Source organism: Delphinus delphis, chromosome 8, assembly GCF_949987515.2.
Source record: "Delphinus delphis chromosome 8, mDelDel1.2, whole genome shotgun sequence".
NCBI lineage: Eukaryota > Metazoa > Chordata > Mammalia > Artiodactyla > Delphinidae > Delphinus > Delphinus delphis.
Window position 1 is genome coordinate 10647389 of NC_082690.1, and position 20890 is coordinate 10668278.

At 45.8% G+C, this 20890-nt stretch overlaps 1 protein-coding gene across 1 annotated transcript; it reads left to right on the plus strand.

The window, feature by feature from the left end:
- Positions 1–1229: 1229 nt before the first annotated feature.
- Positions 1230–17982, plus strand: TMEM218 (transmembrane protein 218). The gene is made up of 4 exons (XM_060017726.1): positions 1230–1273; positions 10555–10769; positions 11606–11708; positions 15023–17982. Exons 2-4 carry the CDS (start codon positions 10660–10662, stop codon positions 15155–15157), a joined length of 348 nt encoding a protein of 115 aa, XP_059873709.1. The 5' UTR covers positions 1230–1273; positions 10555–10659; the 3' UTR covers positions 15158–17982.
- Positions 17983–20890: the final 2908 nt, after the last annotated feature.

Consider the following 20890-nt stretch of genomic DNA (forward strand, 5'->3'; position numbering starts at 1 on the left):
GAGGGCTTCTCATTATGGTGGCTTCTCTTGCTGCAGAGCATGGGCTCTAGGCACATGGACTTCAGTAGTTGTGGCACGTGGGCTCAGTAGTTGTGGCTTGTGGGCTCTAGAGCGCAGGCTCAGTAGCTGTGGCGCACGGGCTTAGTTGCTCCGTGGCATGTGGGCTCTTCCTGGACCAGAGCTCGAACCCGTGACTCCTGCATTGGCAGGCGGATTCTTAACCACTGCGCCACCAGGGAAGCCCCTGACTATGTGATTTTTAAGAAGAAGCAACGTATCTCTTTCAAGGTAAGATTTTTTTTTTTTAATTAACACTACATGATTTCAAAAGTCTATTTCAGTTCCAACATTCCATGAAAACTGATTCATTAGAGACCTCTAAGATGGTAAGGAACAAAAATCATGGCAAGTTTTAGTTTGCAGTTAGGCAAGAGCAGTTTGCTAAAAGCATGGACCATTTCCAGATGCCTGGAGGCGTAGCTACAGAAGATTTACTTGATTTGACCCTGGCTCCTCTTCCCCAGTCTGTCCCGTGAGTAAAATGATCCTTGCTGCAGTGTACGTCGTAAGGCTAACGGAAGAATAATGGCAAATACAAAAAAGCGAGGTAAGGACGAATGAAAACGTGATGTTATTACAAGGTGGTTCGGACTCGGTTCTCTTCAGGAGGCTTGTTAGGGACCCTTGATGACTGGGCCTGACCCCCTCTCTGAGGCCTAATTTTACTTGCCCCCAAATCCCGCGATCCGCCGGAGCCAGTAGGTCGGGAACTGTGAAGACCATTATACTCCGGAACAGGCACTAAGTCTAGAAAGGAGGAAAGGGGTGGCCGGGACTCTCCGCCTCAGAGCGCTGCGGTCCTGCCTCCACGGTAACAGCGAGGCAAGCCGGGAAAGCAACTCTTCCGCCCAACAACCCGCCCTCAGGCTAGACTGACCAATGGTCCCGTGGGTTACCTAAGGGACGGTGTGATTGACAACGGGGTGGGGCGAGCGTGGGGAGCCAGGACTGTCTCTATCCAATAGAACATGAGGCCGGTTCCAGGACCAACAGGCACCGACCAATCGGAGTGCGTAACGGAGGGCGACGTGCCCACCCACCACGCTCCGCGTTGCCTGGAGCCGCGGTGGTTGTAAGCAAATGAGGGGGAATTTGGGAGTTGAAAGAGCGGCGCTGATTAGCCAATCCGGAATTGCCTGGATGAAAGCCCACTTGTGATTCGCCCTGAGTAGACCAAATCCCCTGTGGGCTGAAACAGGCCGGACTGAGAGGTGTGAGTAGGGGACCCGGGAAATGGGGAGCCAGGTGAGGGGGGTGGGGGTGGAAGTGAGATGAGTGGAGGTGGCCGCGGAGAGGAGAGAATGGCAGGGGATGGGGCTGAGACGGCTAGAGGAAGGCGTGGGCGGATGGCGGTGCAGGGACCTCTCAGGCTACCCTCACCGCCGATCTGGACCCAAGGCCTGGCGGCCAATAATTGCTGAATTGGGGGTGGAAAAGGCAGGAATGCTTTATTTCTCATGCTCTTAAGAAAGTGAAATGTCAGTGCCCGATTCGAAATACCTTGTGACCGAAACCTTAATCTCTCTCCCAACTACTGGTAGATAGCGGGCGAAAATTCTGAAGATGAGATCTGTGGGCACTGTTTTCCTGTCGCCAGTTTGAATCTGCGACGGGGGTGGGGGGGGGGGCGGGGAGGGAAATTAGACTAATACCTTCTCCCAGTTAAGGGAGGACAGAGTTGGGTTTTGGGGGAGGGCTCCTTCTTATGAGAGAGAAAACCTAAAACGTTATCTCCATTCAGGAAGATGTAAGAAGTTTGCCGTGCTTCCTCAGTCATGCCCTATTCTTAGTTTATAATTTAACTCAAGTCAGCGTGATCACTAGGAGTATAAGAAGGTTAACTCCAAATGTCAAGCTTTTAAACACTTTCCCCCCAAATATTAAAGGCCCAGAACTGGTCCTGAACAGTTGGTCTACACAGTGTTATTGTCCATTATTTGCCTCTGTTCTGGCTGAGGCCAGTCTCCACATTATTCCCCAGATACTCAGTGGCCAATCTTGTCTCACCCTCTTTGTTCAAACTATTTTCTCTCCGTGGATCCCCTTCCATTTCTGATTCACCTTTCCCATTCCTACCCATATGCCAGGGCCCAGCATTAGTTCTAGCTGTACCATGAAGACCCACAGTAACTCCAGCCAAAGCAATATTTCCCCCAAATAATACAAGTGAAGAAGTGCTCTGAAGATGACAGTGCTCCTGCAGATATGTAGTAGTAGTAGTATTTTTTGGGAAATTAACGATAAATTAAGTTTGGCACATTGTCATATCTTTCTTTAGTGTTTCCTAGTTGTTTCATGTGCTGTTGATGTTAAGAAACCACAGGCTATTAAGGCAAGAGTGACATCACATTTCTTTTGTGTCCTCAAAGTCCCTACCAGTGCTTAAATCAGACGGAGAAAGACAAATATCGTATGATTTCACTCATACGTGGAATAAACAAACAAAAATGAACAAACCAAACCAAACAAGAAGAAGACATAGATCCAGAGAACAGAGTAGTGATTATCAGAGGGGGAGGTGGGGAGGGTGCAAAATGGGTAAAGGGGATCAAATGTAGGGTGACAGATGCAAACTAAATTTTTGATGGTGAGCACACAGTAGGGCATATAGAAGTGGAAATATAATGTTGTACACATGAAACATATAATGTTATAAACCAGTGTTACCTCAATAAAAAATAAATCTTTAAGAAAGAAAAAAGGAAACAGTGGGTTACAGGAGTGAACTGCCCTTCTGGAAGATTCTTCTTCATTTTCCTTTATAGCTGTTCCAAACCTTCAAAGATAATTGGGCGGGGGGTAACTTGCACACTTTTTTTCTACTTTAAACACTTCAATAAGGTTTGAATTTTAAAATATTAGGATAATGCCTCTACCTTTATAATGAAATAAAATGCAAGTCTGGGGAAAATCAATTGTCACGCTACCAAAATGCCATCGATGTGTCATCATCTGTTAACGCGTTGACAGAAAATGGGGAGCAGTGTATCCGGATTACACCCTTCCACCCTTTTTCCTGCGTGCTTCTGTGATTTGAAAGCGCATAGCGACTGTTGTCCTTTAAACACACCACTCGGGCCCCCAGCAGGCAGCCCTCCAGTGCCAGCTTCTGCACTGGGGTCAGTACCTCCTAATTCCTGCAGATTCTAAGCAGGGCTCATTCTCTTTCCTTCCTCCCTCCCCAGAGACAAACGCTCTTCTGAAATTGCTTTCCATCATTTATGCCCATGTTTATGTTTACTGTATATGTGTAGCTCATAAACTATATGTATATTGCTATTTAGGTATTTTTAAAATTTTAAAGATACAAGTAGCATAGTACTGTGGGCTTCATTTTGCAACTTGCTTTTAGACTCAATATTGTTCTGAGATACATTCATTTCAATAAGGCTAGCTCAAGTTCATTCATTTTAAGTGTTCATTCTGAGTATATAATACCCATTCCCTCACTGATGGACATTTAGATTTTTTCAGATGTTTTGCTATTATGAACACCCTTCTACATGTCTCTTTATGCCAGAGTTTATCTAGGACCGTGGTTCTTTAAGGGGATGGTAGTGCCCCTTTGGTCATTTTGGAATTCGTGAGGGCACCTCTGGTTATTATTGTGATTTGGGGGACACTACCAGGGTTTACAAAGAAGGTCTGGGGACGTTAGAAGTCCTGCAGTACACTGGACAGCCCCTCATAGTAAAGAATTGTCCTTCCTCCTGAGACCCCCTGTGAGGGTCTCACAGGATACTCATTTATAATGTGAGCCTAGAACCTAACTCCGTTTTTTGTATAAACATAATGTATTTTTTGGCACAGTTTAATATAGTAAAATTTCCAGGAATGCACTCTAATGTAAATCAAGGGGAAAGTATGCTTATTTGTGGTTTGGAACTTTTTAACAAGAGTTGTTCATCACTGTAGAAAACCCCGTACCTGAAGGCAGCCCAGCTCGTGGTATTTGAGTTGCCCTATAACACACCTACATCAGCCAGCATTTGTAGCTTTTGCGTTCATGGTGATTCTAAGTTTAGGTGCGAGCATCTGAGTGCGTTACTTCCTTATGTATTCTAGTGTAGTCAGCCTGAACATTTGTATATTTAAACATATGCTGTTTTATTATGAATTACTTTCCATTTAAAATTGGCTTCTGCGTATGATATAAAGTAGAGATCTGGTTTTATTCTTTTCTGATTGGATAATCACTTGTCCCAACACTATCTATGAAATCCTCTACCCACTGAGTATAAAGCCAACTCTGTCTTGTGCAAAGTTCTCATAAATGCATGGATCTGCTTCTGGGTTCTCCGTTTTATTCCACTGGCTCACGTGTCTTTATGCCACTATCACACTGTTTTAATTACCTTGGTTTTATAATGTGTCTTGCGGCAGTTGGTAACACGAAAGGCAAGTTTCCATCCTGTTCTCAAAATTGTTTTCGCTATTCTTGGGCTTTTGCTTTTCCATATGAATTTAGGATCAGTTTTCAAGTTCCACAAAAAATTACTTTGAGATTTTGGTTAGAATTGCATTGAACTGATAGATTAAGGAAAATTGAGATATTTCAATATTAAACCATCCCATCCATTCAGGAACATGGGTTATTTCTCTATTCAGGCCTTTTAAAAATATGTATCTTCAAATAAAGTTTTATAATTTTTGCTATAAAAATCTTCATGGGCTTCCCTGGTGGCACAGTGGTTGAGAGTCCGCCTGCCGATGCACGGGACACGGGTTTGTGCCCCGGTCTGGGAAGATCCCACATGCTGCGGAGCGGCTAGGCCCGTGAGCCACGGCCGCTGAGCCTGCGCGTCCGGAGCCTGTGCTCCGCAACGGGAGAGGCCACAACAGTGAGAGGCCCACGTACCGCAAAAAAAAAAAAAAAAAAACTTCACATCTTTTGTTGGATTTATTCCTAATTATACATGTATACTTATTCATACACACATCTTTTTATTGCAAAAGTTTCAAATATATTCAGAAGTACAGAAAATAGTATAGCAAACAGTCATGTATTCGCCACCCAGCTTCAACAGTTAACTCATGACCAGCCTTGTTTCATATTAGCCCCGGTCTTCTCCTCTCCCCTGAATAATTATAAGGTTCCCAGACATCGATTTCTCTTATCTCTGGTGTGCGTGTGTGTGTGTACCTGTATATCAGAAATAATCTTTTAGCAATATAACCACAACACCATCGCATTTTTTAATTAATTATTTATTAATTTTTGGCTGCACTGGGTCTTCGTTGCTGCACGTGGGCTTTCTCCAGTTGCAGCGAGCGGAGGCTACTCTTCGTTGCGGTGCATGGACTTCTCATTGCAGTGGCCTCTCTTGTTGCGGAGCACGAGCTCTAGGCGAACTGGCTTCAGTTGTTGCAGCAGGTGGGCCTCAGCAGTCGCAGTACGCGGGCTCAGTAGTTGTGGCTCACAGGCTCTAGAGCGCAAGCTCAGTAGTTATAGTGCATGGGCTTAGTTGCTCCATGGCACGTGAGATTTTCCCGGACCAGGGCTCGAACCCGTGTCCCCTGCATTGGCAGGCGGATTCCCAACCACTGCGCCACCAGGGAAGTCCCCACATTTTTAAAAAAACAATATTTTTCATTTAAAAACTAAACAGCAATTCCTTAATATCATCAAGTATCCAGATACTGTTCAGATTTCCCCAGTCATCTCATAAACGTTTTTGTATAGTTGGTTTGTTTGAATCAGGACCCAAACAAAGCCCATATATTGCATTTGTCTGGTATATCTCTTCAGACTTTCTTTGAAGAAAACTTTTTTGGAAAAAAAAAAAAGGTATAACGCACATACCGAAAAATATGCAAATCAGAAGTGTACAACTAGATACAATTTAACAGAATTAACAAAGCCATGTAACCAACACCCAGATGAAGAAACAAAATTTCATAAGCACCCCAGAACCCCCTTCAGACCCCCTCCAGTCACTACTTTCTACAAGGGAACCACACTCCTGACTTCTAACCCCAAAATTAGTTTGACCTGTTTTTAAACATTATATATGTGGAATTATACGGTATGAACTCTTTGGCCTTTAGCTTTTTACACTCAATATTTGCGAAACACCCACATTGCTGGGTATAGTTGTAGTTTGTTCATTTTTGCTGCTTTCTACTATTCCATTGTATGAATGAAGAGATTGTATGTATAATACCACACTTTATCTATTCGACTGATGGATATTTAGGTTGTTTCAGTTTTTAACTATTTCAAATAGGGCTGCGTTGAACTTTTGTACATGTCTTTTAGTGAACTTATGTGTATATGTCTGTCGGGGACACACCCAGGAAGAGAAGAGCTGAGTCTAGGGTTCATGGACATTCAGCTTTATTAGATATTACCAAGGAGTCTCCAAAGCGGTAGTAACAACTACTGGTAGTCTACTGGTAGACACTCACCAGCAGGGTATGAGGGTTCCAGTTACTCCACATCTTTGTCAACACTTGGTGTTATCTGTCATTTTCATTTTAGCCGTTCTGGTAGGTGTCTAGAGGTACTGCATTTTGGTTTTCATTTGCAATTTCCTGATGACTAATGAAGTTGGGCACCTTTTCACGTATTTGTTGGCCATTTGTATATCCTCCTTGTCAAGTGTTTATTCTTAGCTGCTTGATCTATCAGTTTCTGAGAGAGGTATATTAAAATCTTGCACGAAATTTGTGGGCTTTTCCATTTATTGCGGTGATTCAGTTTTGGCTTTATATGTTTTGAGGCTTTGTTTTAGGTTCATGTGTTTTGAGTTGTATTTTTTTGTTAAATTATTCCTTTTGTGACTGTCGTTATTAATAATTTTCAAAGCTTTACATTCCGTTTTGCTTGATACTGATATTGCTTTACCAGACTGTATTTTGTTTTGTTTTGTTTTTTTCTTTTTTTTGGTAATTGTGGTAAAAAACACATATATAAAATTTACTACCTTAACCATTTTTGAGTGTTCAGCAGTGTTAAGTATATTCACATCGTTGTGTAACAGATCTCTAGAACTTTTTCATCTTGCACAACTGAAACTCTGTATCCATTGAACAATTCCCCTTTTCCCCTCTTTTTGTTTTGGTAGTATTTGCTTTGTATGTCTTTTTCACTCTCTTTATTTTCAGCCTCTCTCTCATTATGCTTTCTGCACAGCTTTTATAAAGAGCTGTTCAAAAAAAAATCTAATATAAGAATCTCTTTTAATAGTCAAGTGTAATCTGCTTACATTTACTATGATTACTGTTATATTTGGGCTTATTTTTACAGTCTTATTCTGTATTTTCCTTTGTTTCTTTCCACTCCTGCCTTCTGCTTTCTTCCTTTATTTTTCTCACTCTACTAGTATGGAAGTTATCCATCCTATTTATGTTATCTGGTGTTTAACATGCATATTTAGCTTAACAAAGCCTATAGGTAAAATCATTAACTCTCACCTCCTCAGAGCAAAATAATAACTATGGAATGATTTAACTTTGAGCTGTCCTTTCTCACCTTTCACTTGTCGACAAATATTTTAATTCTTCCTTGTTTTTAACTCATCAAGAAATTAGTCCTTATCATTAAAGAAGTCTTTACTGTCAGTATTTACTAATATTTTTCTCACCTTTCCTCCTTACATCTCACACCTTCTTTCTTAGTTCATTTTCCTTCTTGGTGAAGTATATCTATGAGAGCTGAACTCCATTCCAGTCTTTGTATGTCTGAAAACCTCTATTTTACACTCACTCCAGTGGGAACCTTGCATGCTGACCTCCCTCCAGAGAGGTTTCCATCTGTCTGTGCTGGGATCCTATGGGCTTCTCACTGTTCGTGTAGTTTTCATGTTACTCTTACTACTTGGGATTCCCACACCTCCGTGCTAGTGTGATCCGAACCCCTCTCCCGCATGTGATGAAGGATGGGGATGCAGATTTCTCTTGGGTTGTTCTTTTTTCACCCATGGGCTCAGGTACTTGGCCCGCTTTCTTCCAGCCACGTCAGCATCAAATTTCTTAGTCCCTGTTTCAAAGACAGCTGAGCCCTTACAGAGCCCTTTATACCTTGTTCTGTTCAAAGACAGCTGAGCCCTTACAGAGCCCTTTATACCTTGTTCTCAGTTCTAGTTCTCTGTATCATGGGTCTGAAGCCTCACCTGTTGAGGAAAGGACCACTCCTAAGGTTTGCACCTGGTTCCAGGACCCCTGCAGGTCTTTGGGCTCAGCTCCTGCTTACTATCCAGGCTTTGAGTTACATTTTTGTTTATAGTACTTCAGGATTTCCCTTTATTGCTTTCAAGCTGCGCTGTGTATTAAATTCTTTTCATCTATTTTATTAAGCCTTTCTATGTGTTTGCTGTTGTGTGGGGTAATTCCCGTGTCAGCTCTGTCCAGCATATTGACCAGAAGCCACAGTCATCTTTCTCTAAAATTAGATACGACCCCATCACTCCTTCATTGGACTTTTGTGGGCTTGTTAGCACTGCTTCATGTATTCATCCAACAAATATCTATTACTTACAACCTCTGTAGAAAAGAACCGGCGAGACTGTAGTGAGCAAGATACAAAGTCTCTGCCCTCCTGGAGTTTACTATTCCAGCTGGAGAGACAGAAAGTAAACCTGTGAACAATAAATCAGAATGTGAACTACAGTTTGCGAAATGCCCTCTGAAGGGACTAGGGTGAAGGTGGGTTTCTTTAGCTATAGGATGGTCAGGGAAGACCGCTCTGAGGACGCTGTGTTTAAAGCTGGGTCAGAAGCATGAGGAGAAGCCAGCCCTGCAAATGGTAGACGGCTTCTTTGCGGTCAGGGCTTCATTCCAGGCGGTGGAAACAGCAGGCACAAGGACCCAGAGATGGGAAAACCCTTGGCATATTGAGTTACTGAGGACACCCGACACCCCTGTGTCTAATGAGGGGAGAATGGGCAAGGGGGCCACGCCCATCCACTGCCAGGCCTCTCTGCCCACCTCTCCTTTACTCTGTCCTCTGGCCATGGTTCTCTCCTAAATGGGCCCATGCGGAGTCACCTCCTTTGTAAAGCCCTTCCCACATCTCAATTCCCATTGCACTTTGTTTTTCCTACTGATCAGAATGGAAAGTTGTCTGCATAACAGTGTTCTCCAATAGGTCTTAAGCTTCTGTCAGAAGAAATGTCTTGTTTACCTTGTGATCCCCAGCTTGTAGCAATGCTCTACAAGGTAGGTGCAAAATAAATGTTGACTGGGACTTCCCTGGCAGTCCAGTGGTTAACACCCCACGCTTCCAATGCAGGGGGCGCGGGTTCGATCCCTGGTTGGGGAACTAAGATCCTACATGCCTCTCCGTGTGGCCAAAAAAATAAATTAAATAAATAAATAAATAAATGTTGAGTGAATATATGTGGGGTTTTGTTGGTTAGCAGTTCATGCTTAGGACTTACTTTCCAATATCCTTATAACAGAAATTCTCATAGGTAATCATTTTTGTGGTATTTAAGCCATTAGGGTAAAGAAAACCATCAGCCTAAGGAGGCAATTGTTTGCTTAAGGCTTGCCTCTGATACTGAAAGGGAAAGTCAGGGGAGGTGCTATATGGTGTTACCCTGGAGTGGGTTGAATGGTGGCCCAAGAAAGATACGTCCACATCTTCACCCCTGGAACCTGTGAATGGGACAGGTTTATTTGCAGATGCAATTAAGTTAAGGATCTTGAGATGAGATCATGATGGATCATTTGGGTGGAACTAAATCCAATGACAAGTGTCCCCATAAGAGATGGGACAGGAAGAAGACAGAGACACAGGGGAGGCCACGTGAAGACAGAGGCAGAGATTGCAGTGATGTAGCCACAAGCCAGGGAACACCTGGGGCCGCCAGGAGCTGGAAGAGACAGGAAGAATTCTCTCTTAGAGCCTCTGGAAAAAAGTGTGACCTGGCTGACACATTAATTTCAGAATTCTGGCCTCCAGAACTGTGAGAGTATAACTGTCTGTTGTAAGCCACCGGGTTTGTTAATACTATCCCATCACATCATACCTCAGTTACGTCTTCTGTAACGTGGATATGGTACCTACCTCAGAAGCTTATTGCCATGATTGAATGAGCTGTATTTGTAAGGTACTTAGCACAAGTGAATGTTCAGGAACAGTGATGGCTCTTCTTCTTCTCCAAGGATTAGGAGTTCTGTCTTGTGATTGCCTGCTGAGTCACAGCTCGCACCACAGACTTAACCCGAGAGCTACGACTTCTCGTGGGCCCTGGAGCCCTCAGGTCCTGGTACCTTTTACAGCCCTCGGTTAGGGTTTTGTATCAAGGGAGAATCCAGCTTGTGGGTTGTGGGAAGACAAACTCAGATTCCGAATTTGAAATGACCCACATGGAGCAGAAAGCAGCTTCTCAGTCCTCACCAAAAAGAAAGGTTTGGGTTCTAAATTTGTAGTTCCTATTAAGGGACTCGACATTCCCAAAGACCTGTATTGACGAATCCTCCTACCACAGCAATCATCAAAAATTCCCCAGAATGAATTGGGACTTTCTGTGTTTGACCGCCCACCAGGAAACCCAGGAGCGCACGGAAGCCTGGCGGTACCCACAGCACCAGGGACAGACAGCTCATCGGGCCGGGGGGTCCAGGCCTGCAGCTCTCAGCTGCACCCCCCGCATGGCTGGCACCGTGCTGGGCGTGGGGGCTGGCGTGTTCATCCTCGCCCTGCTCTGGGTGTCAGTGCTGCTGCTGTGTCTGCTGCTATCCAGAGCCTCAGGTATAGCTAGGTAAGGCCTTCTCTCCAGCCAGGAGTCCCAGGTAAAAGCAATTAGAAGTTCAATCGTTGACGCTCATGAAACGTTTAGAATTCAGAAGCTCATTGTTGTAATTACTGGCAGTTTGAATGAGTTGCATTTTCACGTCATCATAAGGACTAACTGCGTTATTTATGCTCGGAAGCAGAGGTGGGAGGAGAAGGGGAGTGGTATCTGTCAGCTCTCAGTGTTGAGGAGATGGGGACACAGGGGATGGAAAGAGAATCCGCTTTCGGTGCCTGTTGAGTTTCTTGGGGTTGTATGTGTGCGTGTTTCTTAGTTGTTGAGATTTACAGCAGGCACTGGGTCCAGCCCCTAAGGCTCCAGACCTAGGCCCTGGGACGCTGAAGAGTCGTAGGTGACTTGGGCTGGCATTGACTTAAGAAAGAATCAGGCCATAAGCTGACTCTAAGGTCACCATGGAGTCACACTCCCTGGCCAGACAGTGTAGCAAGTTACATCATTTACTAAAGTTTCCTGGTTTAAAACACAGCACTTGGGGGATGAGCTGCTTCGCTTTTTCCTGATCATGACTGCACAGAGGCAAAGATAAAAACTACCAATTCCCATTCTTAGGAATTTGGAGTTCCCAGGAATAAACAGGAACGCATCCCGCTGGTACCTGTCTGGGAAGAAGGGTTTGGGGATGAAGGGGAAAACATTTCTAAATTCCCTGGGCGGTGTGGGCAGCACACTGGGCCTGTTAATGGACTGAAACAGGATATCCGCCCAGGGAAGAGCCAGTCCCGGCCTAGCTGAATAGAGAGGAGACTGAACAGTGCTTTTAACCCTCTGTCTTTCACTCCCAGGTTCTCCGTCATTTTCGTGTTCCTCGGTGCTCTGATTATCACGGCGGTTCTGTTGCTCTTCCCCCGAGCCAGTGAATTCCCAGCCCCTGAGGCTGAGATGAAGGTAAAACCATGGGTTTTGTTTTGCATCCTGAGTTGTGTCTCTTCTTTCTCTTGCTCTGGACCTCCATCCTGCCCCACATGGTCCCTGATGCCAGAAGGGCCGAAGTGTGTTAGAAAAATTGTAAAGTTGAAACCAGGATCGGGGGAGCTCAGAGGGAATTTTAACCCCCCCCCCCCAGGAAGAGACAGTTCTTCCGATGCCCCCTTGCGACACCCCCAGGCAGCTATTTGCCTAATCTGTTCTCGTCTCCAGTTTGCATCAAGTGGAAAGAGCCGTAAGCCCAGAAGCCACCTCGTGGTGTGAGGGCCGGAGCCGAGCAGACAGGCGGAAAGAGCCTGTCCTGAGTAAGAGGCTCCCACTCCTGCTGGCCTTGGCTCAGAAATTCGTATCCCGGGCAGCACGTAGGCAGTGCTCCCCGGTGCTGAACGACATGCTTTTTCACCTCCGTGTGTTTGCGTTTTTCCACTTGTGGCATGGAGCGAGCACTGTCCATAGAGAAGAGCAGTGAGGAAGGAGGGGCGCTTCTCTGGAAAGCGGAAGTTGTAGAGGTTGGTGCGTTTAATACTAACAGCCTTTGGCGAGGCCCCTTTGGTCCTCGTTTCTAGAACCACATCTCCCAGCACCTACCTGTCTACGTGGATTTTTACCATCTCTCCTAGACCCCACCCATTCTGGTTCATTCCTGGCTGGGGCTCTGGCTTTGCCATACAGAGCTGGTCTCAGGTCCCCACGCTCTTGATCACAGTATTGACTTCCTGTGTCCCATTACTTTTTCAAGCAGCTTCTTTCCTGTTTTAATTTTTAAGCTGTCACGGTGATAACAGCTAACGTTTTTTAAGGCATCACTGTGTGCCAGGTCCTGTGCTAAGCCTGTCGTTTACAAGCTCTCATTTAAACCTCAGGACAACCCTAAGTGGTATGACACAGGCGCTGTTAGTGTCCCCAGTTCATAGGTAAGGATGCCGAGGCTGGAAGGGGTTAGGGTAACTTGCCCAAGATCATACATGTATAGGAAGAGGCAGAGCAAGGATTCAAGCTGAGGTCTGTCTTCAAAACCTTCATTGTTGGGGACTCCACAGAATATTAGGGGCCTTCGCAGAAAGTGCAGAGGTGACCATTTTGACACTAGACACTAGACTACACAAAATGATATAACTCCTGAACTAAAATCGGCACACATTTCCAGTTCTATCTAGGACTGACCATGGCAAAAGGGAGGAAATTCATTCTGAAAATTCCAAGGGAAATAATACCACACAAAACTGAGGAATTATTTTCATACATGCCAGGTTTTTTTTGGTCACCATTTGGAAACCACTCTGACTGTGTCAGGACTGTGTGTGTGAGCTGGGGCACAGACTCCCACCCTGGTTTTCCTAAAATGGGGAGAGCGGTGAAGGCTGCGTATTTCTGGATTGCTGTGGATGTGAACATTGGAAGAAGGGCACAGAGTAAACGCTGTTTCGAAATCAATCCCTCTTTCCTCTGTCATATGAGTTTCAGACCCAGGAGAGCAGAATGGGCTTTGAGCAAAATATGTTCGTCAGCATGGCCAGCAGGGTCTCATTTTCAGGTTTTGAGCACCAGCTCCTTCAGCAGCTTGGCTCAATACTGTATCAATAATACATGGCCTGGGCCTTGCTCACCCAGGCCTGCTAATTGGCTAATTAAAAAGGGAACCCTGTCGAACCAGCAAACATGCAGCTCGTGAGAGACTTGTTCAGTCCTGGAGCCAAGGTCAAGGTTATGTTAAAGCTATCTCAGCAAGCTGGCCTTTGTTGTAAGTCGGCTGTCAGGGTACTCTCTGGAGCAGCCCTTTCCTTCTTGGTGTCTTTGGAACTCAGGGATCACAGCAGAGCTCGGACTTGACAGGTGCTTTGTGTATCGCCACTGTATTAGTTACCTACTGCTGCTGTAACAAATGACCACGAAATTAGTGGCTTACAACACAAATTTACTATCTTATATAGTTCCGTAGATTAGAAGCCCCAAATCAGCCTCACTGGGCTAAAATCAAGGGGTTGGCAGGGCTGTCTTCCTTTCTGGAGGTTCTGCGGAAGAATGTTTCCTTGCCCTTTCCTGCTTCTGGAGGCCACCCTCAGCTTGCAGTCCCCTTGCTCCATCTTCAGAGCCAGCAAAGTAACGTCTCTCTGACTCTGCCTCCGTCCTCACATCCTTCTCTCTGACCCTCTCTCCTGCATCCCTCTACCACTTCTAAGGACCCTTGTGATTACATTGGGCCACTGTATTGGGCAGTTCAGGCCAATCTCCCTATTTTAAGGTCAGCTGATTAGCAACCTCAATTCCATCTACAACCTTAATGCTCCTTTGTCATGTAATTTAACATATTCGGACTTTCTGGAGATGAGGATGTGGACATTTTAGGGCCATTGTTCTGTCAACCGCAGTCGCCCTTCAGGTATTTTGGGTTCTCTTCAGGTACTGGGTTCTGGAATCTTCCGGAAGCTGTGAAGTCCCCAGTCACTTGGTTTGTGCTGCTTCTCCCTTAAGTCTGTAGATTAAACTGCTTTTTCCTGCCCGGACTTAAGCAGCACCATTTGGATCTGCGGAAAACAGAGCTCTGGCTGTGAACAGTAGACAAGCAGGGAGGGCCAATACCACTCATAGGTTTATGTCAGCAAAGACCAACAGTTTCGGAGCCTCAAGTACAACTGATTGCCAAGCAGCCAACTGTACGAATTGGGGCAAGTTATCTCTCCTCTTCGTGTTTCAGTATCTCAGGAAAATGACTGTTTCCCCCAACCCTTGGAATGCTGGGTTACGAATTTTAGGGTTCAGAACTCTTCTGATGAAAGTTTTAGAGTCACCTTTTCATTTTGAAAATGACATCTCCTGAGTTGGCAATGGGTTGATGATGTGAGGGCTTGGGTCCTGGGTGTGTGGGGTTTATTATACTATCGTATCTTTATGTATGTTTAAAATTCTCCATGATGAAAAGTTGACAGCCACTTAATGAGCCTTTCAGAGACCAAGCAAGCAAACTTCTCATTAACTCTTTCCGAGAACTGATTTCAGAACAGAAGAGGACTCGTCCAGGGTCTTCAGAGTTTGTGAACCTCCTACTGGAGCCATTTGTTCCTGGACTTCATTAAGCCTCTCTTTATCTTGTATTTCTGGCTCAGCACGTTGAAAAAAGGTTCTTTCTTATCCATTTGCAGGGTAGACTCAGGGCAGGATGTTACTGTAAGTTACAAACATGGACAGACTCTGGGCCCATTCATCAGAGATTACAGATGAGCACAGCCGGGGTGCGGAAGCGACAGTAATTTCGTTTTTGATGTTTCTTTCTCCAGATTGTAGATGCCTTTTTCATTGGCCGCTATGTCCTGCTGGCTTTCATCACTCTTGTCTTCCTTGGGAGCCTTTTCTTGGTTCTAATCCATCACATCGTGGAGCCAATCTATGCCAAACCACTGCGGTCCCACTGAGCCATCTTCAGGAAAACCAAGACCCTGTTCTTTCCCTCGCTTTGATGTCATTGATGAGCAGAAAGGTATTGTTTGGAGTCTTGTTTTGACAGCCTTCCTGCCTAAAGATCGGAGGACCATCTCTTCATCACTAAGACAAATCCCTTGAGTCCTGGCTTCCAGAAACAGGGTTGCAAAATTGCCCCTGGGGAGAGATTCTCACCAGCTTAAGAGGGATATTGCCATCTTCTTAGCACCTGTACCTCAGATTTTCCATCTCTTTTGAAAAGGAAATAGCAACAGGGGTCTGCTTAGAGTAGGTTTTCAATGAAGACTTCAGTAAATGAATTTTGGGAAAAGGGGCACTTTGGCTTCTGCTGTCAAATCGACGGAAGAACTTGGTCCTTTTTGATACTATGAAAAATTGTTAGTTACGAGGTCAAGATCATTTGGGAAAGAAAGACAATCAAAGTTCAAAAGGTTATTTCAGTGTAATGACCTGGAGACGTATCCAGGCCCCGGTTATGGAGCACTCCGCATATCACGACACCGGGCTCCACAGAGGCCACGGTGTCGCTTCCCGCTGCTCCAAGAAAGCAAGCAACAGCAGCTGAAGGACTGGCTTGCACCTCGAACTCCTGGCCACAGCCTTCTAAACCTCGCATTGCTATATTTCAGGTTCACTCGGGGATTAGAGGCGGGGTATGGAAATGCCAGTTGTGTGTCCTGCTGCTCTGTCTCTCTGGATTCTTTTGCTTCCAGGATTTGGCGGCCTTTGTTGCCTTATTTGGTTACCATAAGAGTCCATTTGGGGTTACTGTCATCTCTTTCATCTTCGTAGCTCTTTCTCCAAAGCTGATGAGGAATGTATATGCCCAGGCTTAGGTATAACTTTATACCTAAGCCCCCAGACCAAGTGAAATTTGTTAGTAACTAGAGGGGCTCTAGGCTGGTTCCATTTTGGAAGTCTCATCCTGGCTCCCTAGAGCTATTTGAAGAAGGAATTTCTGGCTTAAAATTAAGAACCAGAAAACAAGTTGGAAAAAGAACTTTGATTGAGTACATGCTATAATGCCAGTAGTACACTAATCTTTTTTTTTTTTTTTTTAACACAGATGTAAATGACAGGCTTGTGTGTTAAGGGCAAAAATATGCTTCGTACAAAGGGTATTTTAGCTCAGCCTGCCTTCTGTAGATCCTGTAACTCCCAGCAGTGGTGACATGAATGATGGGTCACCTTCTACCTTCATACGCCACGAAGTCATGTCCAGCCCTGAAAACGACCCTCACGGGGTTGGGATCAGAAGTAGAAGTCTGGGAGGGCACAAAATGAATTTCACTGAGTTCTACATGGGGGACCCCGACAATCAGTGGCTAATACGGCAGCCCTTGTGCTCACGGCCTTCCTGGGGACAGGGCTTAGAGGGCATCCCTTAAATACAAACAAATCATCTCAGGGTCCCATTCATCCTTCTTTGATCAATGGCCTTAGCGCAGGTGGTGCCACCCGGAGGGGATCCCGCGGCCACGAGACTGTGGTGATCCCACTGTCTGGAAGCGGGGGAGGGAGAATTCAGGGCTTCTATATAAGAAGACAGGTTATTTCACAGCCTCTTAAAATTGCATCCTGACGAAAACCACATGAGCAGGACGCCACAACGTTCACAGCGGAGACGTTTCTCTGATCCACTAGGTGGCGCTGTCGCGAGCCGGCAGAACACACTTGGTAATTTTTTTGACAAGTTCCTTTTATTTCTCACTGGTAAAACAGAAGTAAAGCTAACATTCTTTCCTGATGCATGGTATCGGATATTTAATCTAAGAATTCATCAGAGTTATTGTACGCTGTTCAGTTGCTAGGGAACGCACTGCCATTCATGAATGCTGCACACAGCAGGTGTCGGCACTCACTCAGCGTTGACTGTGCTCCCACTGGGTGTGAAGCACGGTCCTGGTGGAGTAAATCCACCCCAGAATGAGGCTCTGAGGCATCCAGGCTGTCTCCCTCACTCCATCCTGGGATGAAGGGATCCAAACCATTTTTAAATGTTTTTATTCTAACATAAAGTAATCCATTTCTTGATCTGTTCTCTAAGACATCAACTTTTCTGTCAGCTCTATCCTGTTGCTGCTGCACTTGAAGGGTTTTGTTTTGCTTTGATTTTTATTCATGTGTAAAGAAACCTGCTGCAATTATTTCACAGATGAGAGACAGGCAGAGAGATACAGGGGTTTAAAAAGTTGCCCAGGGGCTTCCCTGGTGGCGCAGTGGTTAAGAAGAATCCCTCTGCCAATTCAGGGGACACGGCTTCGAGCCCTGGTCCGGGAAGATCCCATGTGCCGCGGAGCAACTAAGCCCGTGCGCCACAACTACTGAGCCTGCGCTCTAGAGCCCGTGAGCCACAACTGCTGAGCCCACGTGCCACAACTACTGAAGCCTGCATGCCTAGAGCCCATGCTCCGCAACAAGAGAAGCCACTGCAATGAGAAACCCGCACACCGCAACCAAGAGTAGCCCCCGCTCGCCGCAACTAGAGAAAGCCCGCGCGCAGCAACAAAGACCCAACGCAGCCAAAAATAAATAAATAAATAAAAATTTAAAAGTTGCCCAGCTTGTTAGTAGTGAGGCTCACACTTTGCATCGGGATCCTGACATTTCATTTCTCCGATGGTTTTAAGGATCCGTTTTGGCTTTCGAACAACTTCTTATTTTTACATTGGCTAACACTATTTCTTAGCTATGTGTACCCACCATTCCCCTGACCCGTATCCAAAAAATGTAAACGTTTCATTAAAGAATTCCTAATTAACATTTATGGAACAAATAAAAAGCATTTTATCATGACTTCTTGGCATAAAGCTTCAAGTATTTGGCTCTTATTACATAGGAGCAAGTTTCCAGACACGGGAATGGGAACCTCATGGAAATGAGCCTGGAGAAGCACTGATTATCCTCGCGGGAGCATAAAAGCTCAGGATTGGAAGGGATGCTGTAGTCCATGGAGTTCAATCTTTCATCTCTATTTCCAACGCAATACTTCGGAATATTCTATTCTTCACTTGCTGATATCACAATTTTTATTGTATTGAGCAAACACGTATGAGGCACTTTTCTAAGTGCCTTCTTAAGTATTAACTTATGTAATCCTTATAGCAACCCTGTGAAACAAGTGCTCTTAATACCCCCACTTCACAGATGGGGAACAGGCACAGAGGGGTGAAGGGGTTTGCTTGAGGTCACTCAGCTAGGGGTTAAACAGGACTCAGGACCTGAACTCAGGCAGCCTCAGTTCTTCACTTCCTTACATCATGTTGCTCCATAAGATGAAAACAAAGGAAAAGGAGGGACCAAGGAATACCAAGGAGAAGCAGTTGAATCTAGAGGAAAGTCCAGAATCTTAGGAATTGGCCAGGAATCCAGGGCAACACAGTTAGAAGCCACGTGGACCTCAGGGACAGCCTCACTGATCACGTCTGGTTTCGGGGTGGGGGGGTGGTTTCTGTGCTGTGAGACTTTGCTTAGAGATACCGGGGGAGCGGCTTGTGGACTGAGTATCAAGGATATACGCGGCAAGCTCTCTCTTCAGCTCTGTCTGCCCAGATAGTTTGATACTTGGGTTGGTTTTCAGAGGTGCCAGTGGAAGAATCAGAGCCACAAGCCAAGAATGTGTGTTTGTTTCTCGATCTCTGTCTCTAGCAGACCACATTGGTTGCTGTTTACTCAAGGAAAAAAAAAAAATTTCCCAGTCCCCCCACTCCCAGCCTGCTCAACACACACCCTCCTGCCTCAGTTTCCTGGGACCTAAGAAATGACAGCAAGGATCAAAGCTGGGGCCCGGCACCACAGACGGAATGAGAAAGTTCATTTTTCTGGTTTTCCTCACACACGTTGGATATTGTAAAGGGTGTACGTTTAGCCCAGGTCCTGCCTTCAGGGAACTTGGGGTAGTTACACATGTGGCATCTACGTGGTATCCGAATTCTCCATGGCCATCCTCTCCACTTTTTTTTTTTTAAATCTTTGCAGATTTCTTTGCTCTTGCTGTCTTCATATTGATGTTGGCCCCATTTTACACTGGGAACATGTAATAGTTTCCTATTGCTGCTATAACAAATTACCACAAACTTAGCAGTTTAGAAGAATACCAATGTATTATAGTTCTGGAGGCCAGAAATCTAAAATGGGTTTCACGAGGTTAAAATCAGGGTTTGGGAGGCTCTAGGGGAGAATCCTGTTTCCTTGTCTTTTCCAGCCTCTGGAGGCTGCCCGTATTCCTTGGCCCTGCATCCATCTTCAAAGCCAGCAACTTCTGACAGTCCAGTGGTTAGGACTCGCCGCTTTCACTGAACCTGAGGACACAGGTTCAGTCTCTGGTCAGGGAACTAAGATCCCGGCACGTCACTCCGTGGCAGCCAAAAATTTTTAATTTAAAAATTAAAAAAAAAAAATTTCTAAGCCAGCATCTTCTAATCTGATACCTGACACTCTTGCCTCCCCCTCTGATTTGTAAGGAGCGGTCCTTAACCACATCTGCCAGGTCTCATTTGCCATGTAAGATAGCATTCACCGGTCCTGGCAGCTAGGCTGTGGACCCCTCTGGACGAGGGGCATTATTCTGCCTACCCCAGCATATCTGGCCCCTCTTCCGCCTCTAAGGACTGCCTCCTTCTACCTTCCCTCTTCCATCCTCTCCGTACCCCACGCCTTCATGCAGGAGACCTGCCCCATTAGCTCCAGTGCCACTATCCAGTTCTCAGGGTGCTCACCCGACACCCATGATGTGTTGATAACTTCCCCCGACTTCACTCACAGTGGCCGCCTCCCAGTGCTGAGATCCGCCAGGAGCCGCTTTCCTCTTCTTGGCTTCTCCCCACCCCCTCACTAGCCCAGCCTCCCAATGGATCTCTAAAGGAGACATGCAAAGAGATACTGCTTTTTAATTACAAGTGCTATTGTAACATCTATAAGGAAGCACACTTTAAGCTTAAATGAGACCAAATGTGAAGTTAAATTAAATGAATAACTAATTAACGTAATGCTCATGCATTAGCCCCGAGTGAGTGCCGAGGCCCAGAGAGGGGGCAGGTCCTGGGCCTCCAGGGACCGTCAGTGCCCAGAGCTGCAGAGAGGTGTTGCGGGACAGGGATCCTGGGCCTGGGACCCAGGTGTGCAAGGACCGATGTCAGGGCCCGGGGCCCCGGACTCCTACCTACACCCAGCTTTCATTTCTGAGGCCGGCCCCGAGCTCCCACACGCCCTGTGCATCTCCCTAGCGCCACACTGAGCCGCCGGCACCAGAGAATGTCTGTTCATTTCCCAGTCCCTGGGCCTAACACATTTAGGGGCTTGGTACGCGTCCGTTTTCACTTCCTTCCTGTTCATTCTTCTTTCTGGATGGTCACATTTGTTCCTCCATTGCCACTAGGATTGCCCTCCTGCCAGCCCTGGCCCTTCAAGGCTGGACGAGTGGACAGTGAAGTCTCTCAACTTGAGTCACCCACCCTGGTGTTTTCTGTCGCATCGCTTAAACGTTTCCCTGTTCCCTTCTTATCCCCTAACTAACCCCTGAGGGCAGGGCGTGCATTGTCACTGACTTGTCTCCCGGATTCATAGCGATCCTCTGAGGGAGGTAATGTCATCACTGTTTTCTAATGAGGAAAAGGCTCGAAGCCATCAGTGGTGAGGCTGAGAAGGAGACCTCCAGAGTGAGCGCCCAGGGAGGGACAACACCCTGCCAACACTGCCCCAGAAGT